The following is a 9,179-nucleotide window of genomic DNA, read 5'->3' as shown; positions in this document are numbered from 1 at the left end:
TGAGTCAACATGTTGATAGGTGTGATCCCATCTCATGATGGTCTGTAGTTCTCTCTGTGCACATCATGGGGTTACTGTCCCACCCATTAAGGCAGGGTTCCCAGACCTTTTCCTGCAGGCGCCTCTTTTTAGATAAAAAATATTTTCTGATACGTTTTCTAAATACTGTGAATTGTCTCTCATCTTGTAATCAAGTTTCTCCTCACTATCTTGTGACATGAATGCACCTCGTGATAGTATTGTTTGACACGGGGATAGCCTTTAGTTTGCTGTCTGTGGTTCTGTCTGATTCATCAATCACAGTTGAAACAATGACAGTAGCGCAATGTCTACTTGCGGCTTTTTACACTGAGCAACTATGTAGGCTACTTTTTCAGAGGTGAGTTGAACATTTTAAGGAACAGATGCTGCTCTAGTAAAGCAACTGTGTTGTGCACAACCGTTGAGTAGTTTTTTTCTAAAGAAAACAACGGGCTTCTCTTCTTCTCTGTGTTTGGGATGTGAAGTCTTCAACTTGGTCGGGTTCATACAGTCAGAAGCTAATATTTTGAGACACACAACACACTGTGGTCTCTCTTCTTTACACGCTGTCGTACTGATGGAGCTTAGGGCTCGTCATATTTTCATGTCTTTGTTGTGGTAGTTGTTACGTTTGGTGTAGATTCATCATCTGCTGTACGTTTACCTGGCAGTCCTTTCACAAACTTGTCCATGCTTTGCTAGCAGTGCAGAACCATGCAACATTTATATTTAGTCTCATCACGCTCCCTCTTTCATAACTCCCAACCCGCCTGGTTTGGGAACCACTGCATTAAGGCAAAGTCACTGTGAAGTGTATTGCCAGAGAATATATGTATGTATCAGTCATCTCTAAATATAGTTGGTTAATAAAATATCAATGAAATGTCCTCAGTCTTCTGTCACTCATCTCTTCAACTAAGAATTAAATTCTTTGAATTTGCACATCAACACAATACAATACACAATGCATTCTTAATGATAATTTTTATTTTTCATGTAGTAATAAAATCCACATGAATGACAAAAGGGTGTGCAAAAGTAAGTACAGTCCTTGTTTTAGGTTAGGCTTTACACTGTCACTGACAAATACTGTATCTGCTGAGTACATAATACATCTACCTTATATTGCTTAAAGCATCTCATAAATCTCATTATTATCTTGGCTTTGAACATTAATCGCCATCATAAATTTGCCTTTTTAGCTAGCCAAAGTTTTTATCAGATTCCAGAGATGCCAATGACATTGTAGCCTAAAATACATTCATATCAGAAAAGTACATGTACAGTTGGGACATTCTAATATGAAAACTACAGTGGAAAGTTCACAATCTTTTTGCAGCCACACAAATATCTGAATAACTCAAAAAGGTTTTCAAAACCACTTTCCACTACATTCCACCATACACAATACACTGTAAAGCTATATCCTGAAGATAGGGATTACATAGATTTGGAAAAAAGTTTAAGTTTGCCACCACCTTCTTGGTGATTGATGGAAAATTAGTATCACAGGATATACATACATACATATATATATATATATATATACACACACACATATATATACACACAGATAGATTATTAGTTGAGGTTGAAAACATGCAAATACCAAAACCAAACTGACTACTGATTGACTATTTCTTTACGAAATTACCTTCAGTACCCACACTAATGGTCCTGAGCACTTAAGTGAGCATTCACATGCCTCTAAGTGGTAGGCATGTGTTTCCCACATCCCACACAGGCAGTCATGCACCTATAAGCTGGTTTTACAACCAATAATTATAAACAGACATAAAGAAGTTGAACTTTGTGAAATGCAGGACCCAACATGAATTTTATTATTCATGTCCAAATACTGAATTATGGCGTAACTTCTGCAGATGATTATCACCTGACATAAAAAAAATCTGTTTTTTTATGCAACCGATAAGAATAATATCACATTTTTGAGATTGTCAACATAAACATTAAAGATCCTTTTATCAATATTTTTGAGAAGTGCATTCCCTAAATTTGTTATCAGACAGAAATCTTCCAAAATAATGTTATATCTCTTTTAGTACAGTAGACGTACGTGCTTCTAGATCACTGTATTTATTTTTTTAATTAGCTGTATTTCTCCTCCAAGCTGCTGAATATACGTTATTTAGGGTAATCTCTTACTGTGGACTGATCTAATGCTGCATGGTGGACCTTACTTATTGTTCATTATATTGAAAATAAACAAGAGCAACAAAGAATCTGAACTCAAGGGAGCCATGTATTTGTGCCAGCCAGAGGATGTCCTCAACTCATTAACATTCTGCATGTGAACACTGTTAGCAGTTATTTAAGCTATTTACAAATATAGTAAGTGTGTTTATTGGGACGGGACCTTTGTTGCAAAACCTTTTAATGGGGAATCTGAGTTAGACGATGGGACAACAAAGTCTGTGACCACTGTTTCTTTCCCTTCTCGTACAAACTATGTTTGTCTATCATTTTGCAGTGTGTTTGGGATCATTGTCATGTTGGAAAACTCCTCTACTGCCAAGCTTTTTAAGACTGGAAATCATTTTTTCGCTCAATACTTGGGTATACAAACTTGTATTAATAGTGCCATCTATAAATGTTGTCTCCCTTACACCTTTTGCAACCATGCAGCCCCATATCAGCACACCCCCAACTCCATGTTTCAGGGTTGGCACCGTGGCAGTCCTGCCAGGTCCATGCGAAACATGCTGTACGCCATCTGATCCACTCTATTTTGGTTTCATCTGACCAGAGAATGTGTTTCTAACATTCATCAGGTTTATTTTCATGGTCTTTGGCAAAGTTTAATCTTGCAATTGTGTGCCATTTTGGGAGCAGTAGTTTTCCTTTTGGATGCTGTCTGTAGAGGTTGACTTCATGCAAGGTCCTTTTCACTGTCTGATCAATCACTGAAACACCTATTTCCACAGATAATCCTTGTACCAGGTCATAGCCACTTACCTTTCTGTTTTTCAAAGCAAGGCTGTGTAAATAGTGAATTGTGTGTGGCATCATTTTTTGAGGACAGCCACTGTGCCTTCTGACATTGGTAATATGGCTCTTTCTATACCTTCTAACCACCGCTGTAACTGGGTTTCAGGCAACAAATTCTTAGCATTAGATGCTTTAAGTCCTGTAAGTTGTGAGTTGGGGCGTCAATGGATCTGACTTGTTTTTCTAGGACATCCTGTTGATGCTTGATTGGATTGAGATCTGGGTAATTTGAAGCCAACTCAACACTTTGAACTCTTTGTCATGTTCCTCAAACCATTCCTGAACAATTTTAGCAGTGTGGTGCTTTATCCTGCTGAAAAAAGCCAATGCCATCATGGAATACCGTTGCTATGAAGGGCTGTACTTGGTTTGCAACAATGTTTAGCTAGGTGGTACGTGTCAAAGTAACATCCACATAAATGCCAGGACTCACAGTTTACCAGCAGTACATTGCCCAGAGAATCACACTCCCTCTGCCAGCTCGCCTTCTTCCCATAGTGCATCCTGCTGCCCTTTCTTCCCCAGCTAAATGACACACAGGGATCTGGCCGTCCACATGATGTGAAAAAAACTTGATTCATCAGATGGTCCAGATCTGATGCTTACATGCCCATGGTAAGTGCTTTCTTTGGTGGACTGGGGCCAGCATGGGCAATCCGACCGGTCTGCAGCAACACAGCCCTGTAAGCAGCAAGCTGAGATGCACTTATGTGTTCTGACACCTGTCATAGTCAGCATTAACTTTTTTCAGCAATGCCTGCTACATTAGCTCTTCTGTGGTATCAGACCAGATGGGTTAGCCTTCGTTCCCCGGGTGTGCCCATGACCCTGTCGCCAGTAGGTACAAATCACTGCATACTGGGAACACCCCACGCCCCCAAGACCTCTTGAGACGCTCTGACCCAGTCGTCTAGCCATTACAATTTGGACCTTGTCAAAGTCGCTCAGATCCTTATGCTTGCCCATTTTTCCTGCTTCCAATAAATCAACTTTAAAAGATAATGAGATAATCAGTGTTATTAGCGGTTTTAACATTATGGCTGATCAGTGTATGTTCAGTAGTCTATTGATGTTCTTGTACCTTCTCCCATCTTTATGAAGTCTCATAATCTAGATTATTTGTTCAGGCAATTCCTTACCATGTGGAGCCATATTGCATTAGACAAAAACTGAGGAAGCAGTGTACACTTTTTTTTTATTTTATAACCTTGTTCATACAATTTACTCATAACTGGTAATCAATGGTGTAATTACTTTTGTAGCAGTGATCACAGGTGAACTGTAAACTCAACCCTTCAACTTAAAAATAATACTATTGTAAAATGGTGCAATTTTGAATTATTTAACATTTTACTTATATTACACAGGACTGTAGTCCATTCTGTTGTATACTTTATAAACTATGGAGGTGCAAATCCCATTTTAAATCCACTTTTCACCCATATTTTTGTATTAATATTGTAATTTTCAATATATAAAGTAAATTACAGTGGAAACTGCTTATAAAGATCATGGTTCTTGGGACAGAATAATTCCTATACAAATGCTGTTTAAATAATTTGCTTATAGTAATCAAGTAGTCCGCTTCAGTGTTCGTATTGGGTCTTTTCAAACATGACAAGATATGGAGAAAGAAAATTAAAACTGTTGTAGCCTACTACTGCAAGCTACCATATGCTTAGGCTCTCTTCTAACTTGTTCACACAAAGTTTTTGGACTGCCACAGTGTGTAAACGACTGCCTGCTCTCCCAACATATATTCACTGTGTGTGAATGTGTATGTGTTTGTGTGTGTGTAAGTGTGCTTGCTGTGCACAGTAGCACGCCATGTGATATCTTCCTCTACTCACACTGCTATGTCTCAGGGAATTATATTGCCCTCAGGTTCCTACTCTGCTTGCCTTTTGGGACTTTTACATTGCGTAATTGCCGTCCCCGATCTCTCGTAGCTGCAGGTAAGTTATATGAGTGGAGTGTAATGCGTTCATTCTGACCATTCAGACTAGGCCTGGAGCAGAAGAGGACCAAGGCGCAGTCTATGTTATTTTATCTTTAAATCAGTAAATAGCAAATCTGTGCATTTCATTACTTTATATTCATGTAATAAATATTCAAATGTTAATGAGATGGTAATCTGCATGAGAAATAAAGAAAAAGAAAAAAAATCCAGTTATAATAATTGTCCTTTTAAAGTGATCAGTTTGACCTGAACAGACGTGATCACTATAAATGGTTTCCACTGTACTACTAAAGTTCCTGATTTTTATCTTACATGAATTTGATAAAAATGCATATTTCATTTGCACAGTGTAAAATAACTGAACATTACAAATACTTGTGTTGAAAACAATATGAGCCCTCATCATCAGTCCTAATGGTCATTTTGCCAAATCCTAAGATCTAATAGAGTTACATATATATTACCAATATTCATCAATTTTCCACACCCCTTCAGTCAAATGATGGAATTAAATCATGGAAATCCAAACAATCCAAAGCATATCTGAAAAATAAAACAACTCACTATCACAAGACATCCACTCAAAGCAAAGCAGCTAATTAAATACTACGACCTGCAGAAAAGAGACATTGTTGGAGTCAATCTGGTTATATTAAAATCTATTATAGATATGAGCTCATTAGCACTGTGAAAAATGCCGAGGATCAGATCTCCTCTGGAATATCTTGAAGATCTGAAAAAGAACGCAAATCACAATTTAGTCCTTTGCTTCACTAAAGTGACAAGAAAATTGAATTTCGGTGATGTCTTGATTCTATAATTTGACAAATTTCAAGTTACAACCAAATAATATCACTTGAAAAGTTCAGTGCTTACACACTGTAGCTTTGCTTTTGTAATTGTTGTGAGTTTTCTGGAACTAATAAATGAAAATGTGTTGAGTCACCATTGGTACTTGCCAGCAACGTTTAAAAAAAAAAAAAAAAAAAAAAACCCAAATCACCTTCTGAAGAGTAACTTACTGTAAACTCTCAAATAATGGCCAGGCCCTTTATTTACCTTTACTGCAGAGAGAACCAGGCTTTTATTCATAACTATATTACAGTTATGTTTAAAATTACTTTATAGGTATGCATTTTAAGAAGCCTGGCTGTTTTCTGATCTGTTCCTGGCTTTAATTTGCTTTCAATGCAAACCCAATACTTTTGCCATGTTTACCTGTTGTACATTGCCACAGCACTGAGTACATCAGTACAACAACACGGTTAAGTCGTACATACCACTCTGCTGCTGTCAGTTTCTCTAAATACAATTATTATTATTATTATTATTATTATTATTGTATTTTTCACATTAACAGCCTTCCAGAGGCTTCTAGGGCATAATTCATCCTGTTCCTGTTTGTCAGCCTTATAGTAATGTGATACATCTTCAGGAAGTGCTTGATTTGATTTACTAAGATTTGTTTGGCAAAACAGCACAGCTGGTAACTTTAATTAAACTGTAAATAAAATGTTAATTAAAAAATTGCATTCATAAAAGAAGCTGAAAGCAGCAGTGGTGGTAAGTATGACATGACTGTCGTTGCACTGATGAAATACTGTATGTGTTATGGAAATGTACTTTGTGCTTAATTTACTATGCGAGTTGTCGGACTTCAGGTAATTCCACTGCCACTCAGAGTCTATATTTGTCTGTGCTTGCTATTGCCCCAGTAATTTGAGACTGTTGTTGAAGAATTTAATGTACTAACAGCCAGAAGTGTGCTCTCTTACACCTGTAACCACTCCCAACAGTGATGTCACAGTGCACTTATACAGCCATGTATATCACTGCAGCAAGGTGAGAAGCAAAACAAGATCATCATAATCAGTTTAACATATAAGTGTAATGTCTGAATACGCATTCTGGTGTTATTCTGATGTTATGTTTGTGGAAGATCCTCCTGAATTTTTCAGATAATCCAGCAGCGTAGGGAATGACAATGTTGTTTCGTTTATTGCAGTTTTCTTCTTTGTCTGTTCTGCCTGTTTTGAGTGGTTTTGACGTAGGCCCAATTGAGATAACCACAAGTTCTAATTGCTTCCTTGATGTGTAGTACTTCCTTCTCTTTCCCCTCTGACCTTGTGGGAACATTCTGTGCCTGATGGTGTAGGGTTCTGATGACCCCTAGTTTGTGCTCCAGTGGGTGGTGAGAGTCAAACAGTAGGTATTGATCTGTGTGTGGTTTTCCAGTATACTTCAATGTTGAGGCTTCTGTCATTCTCAATGTGCACCACACAATCCAGAAAGGCTAGGCCACTTTCACTGACATTCTCACAAATGAACTTGATCTTGCTGTCCACTGCATTGATGTGTTCGGTGAAGAATTCTACTTTATGGGTTTTGATTTTGACCCGGGTGTCATCCACATATGACCTGTACATTGGGGAAAACTAAACAACCACTACATAAGCGCATGGCACAACACAGGAGAGCCAGCTCCTCAGGTCAGGACTCAGCAGTCCATCTGCATCTTAAGGACAAAGGACACTCTTTTCAGGACAGTGATGTACACATTTTGGCCAGAGGAGACCGATGGTTTGAAAGAGGAGTGAAAGAAGCCATTTTTGTCAATCTGGAACAACCCTCACTAAACAGAGGAGGTGGTCTGAGACACCACCTGTCAGCAACCTACAATGCAGTTCTAAGCTCACTCCCCAGACAGCTGAACACCCATCCACACCAGGACTCATGTGACCACTCACTTGATGGCAGGGTGGGTCAACAATTCACTTGTCACCCAAACGACCCTCAAATTGTTAGCACCCATCCATACCTTGACCCATATAATCTAATGAGTCACATGATGACCGGGAGGGTTAACGACTAATGTGATCTCAATGACTCACTTTTGTTGCTGATCTCACCAGAGCATATTCACCTGTAACTCCCCCATCAGTTAGAACTGAAGCAGACTTTCGGATGAGAGGTGAAACATCTTCAAGAACTTCAAGCAAATCCAGTTGCCTTCACATAGCACTTACAGTAAGAAAAAAAAAACTGGTGTAACTCGCCTACATTAGTGGTCTATTTACTTGACCATGATTTCCAGGAGACCAGGTGTAATGTTTGAACGCAGCTGTGAGGATGGGCAAGATGAGCAGCCTCGCCACCCGATCAGATGCAAGTTGAGTTGGGTGCATAGATCCTGCCCTCTCAGGCGGAATAAAAGCACTGCAATTTTCTAATTTTCATTTCTCCGTTTTTCTATCCAACAGTCCATAGATAGAAAATTAAAAAAAACAAACATTCTCAAATCTTAATTAAACATTGATCTGACAAATGAATAATACAATTTAAGATAATGAATTAAATTTTCTATTACTAATTTTTTTATAATGGAAAATTGAACTGATAAGTGTTACACAGAGCACAGTGCCCAAAAGCCTTACCAAGTCCTCAGTTTTTTTCCCAGCTTGACTGGATTCTGAAATGTATTGAGTTACAAAATTTTAACAGTAAGCTAGAGTGAAATTTGAAATTTTAGGTTTATAGGGGACTCACATAACGTGCCGTGGGACACTGGGACACTTGTTTGCCGAACTTGATTGTATTCCAGTATAGCTTGCCGCAGAGAAACCATTACAGTACATGATACCAAAACGATGCATTTCATATTCACAGTCACTGTGAGTCTTGTCTATAGTCCTACCTTTGGAGCTTCCAGATGCTGTCCCATCATCATCATCATCATCATCATCATCATCTGACGTCATGTCTGCCTCCAAATCACTGCCATCCTGTAGACCATCTGATTGATGGACAGGCTCCTGCAAGGCCTGTGGGGTGTCAGCTCCAGTTATGACATTGCTTCCTGGTTGCACAGATGCAGGCTACAACAGCAAGAAAGAGGAATGAGCCTGTAGAAACCCAGTGGGCGCTATGTACTGTACTGTAAATCTGCTGATGAATGATGTTTATCATTCCTCAGAAAAATGCCCAATTAAAAAGGAGAACTCTGCCTATTTTACATATTAAAAATCAGTTTACTCTTCATGGTTGTAGAAGGTCTTGTTTAGTTCTGGAATTTGTCTGACAGAATAAGGATCCTGATTACATCACTATGACATCACCAGAGCTCTCTCCCAGTTTTTAACAAAAAGTCTGGATACAAAATGGGTGTGTGGGGTTTGATAGACATTGGTGT

General features: G+C 38.5%; 1 protein-coding gene across 6 annotated transcripts in view; it reads right to left on the bottom strand.

Annotated features, from left to right (window-relative positions):
* Window positions 1-1,037: 1,037 nt before the first annotated feature.
* arhgef1a (Rho guanine nucleotide exchange factor (GEF) 1a) overlaps window positions 1,038-9,179 on the bottom strand; it is an 88,026-nt gene continuing 79,884 nt past the window's right edge. For 5 of the 6 annotated variants that reach the window (XM_040121083.1, XM_040121085.1, XM_040121084.1 and 2 more), the window contains 2 exons: window positions 8,685-8,865; window positions 1,038-5,723 (listed from right to left, as the gene is read on the bottom strand). In XM_040121083.1, coding sequence (XP_039977017.1) covers window positions 5,695-5,723; window positions 8,685-8,865 — 210 coding nt within the window. In that variant the 3' untranslated portion in view covers window positions 1,038-5,694. The remainder of the gene's footprint in view (window positions 5,724-8,684; window positions 8,866-9,179) is intronic. The other variant, XM_040121087.1, reaches the window with a different exon arrangement.

The sequence above is a fragment of the Xiphias gladius genome, chromosome 24 (assembly GCF_016859285.1).
Source record: "Xiphias gladius isolate SHS-SW01 ecotype Sanya breed wild chromosome 24, ASM1685928v1, whole genome shotgun sequence".
In the NCBI taxonomy this organism is placed as follows: Eukaryota; Metazoa; Chordata; class Actinopteri; order Istiophoriformes; family Xiphiidae; genus Xiphias; species Xiphias gladius.
This window is presented reverse-complemented; position numbering and strand designations above follow the sequence as displayed.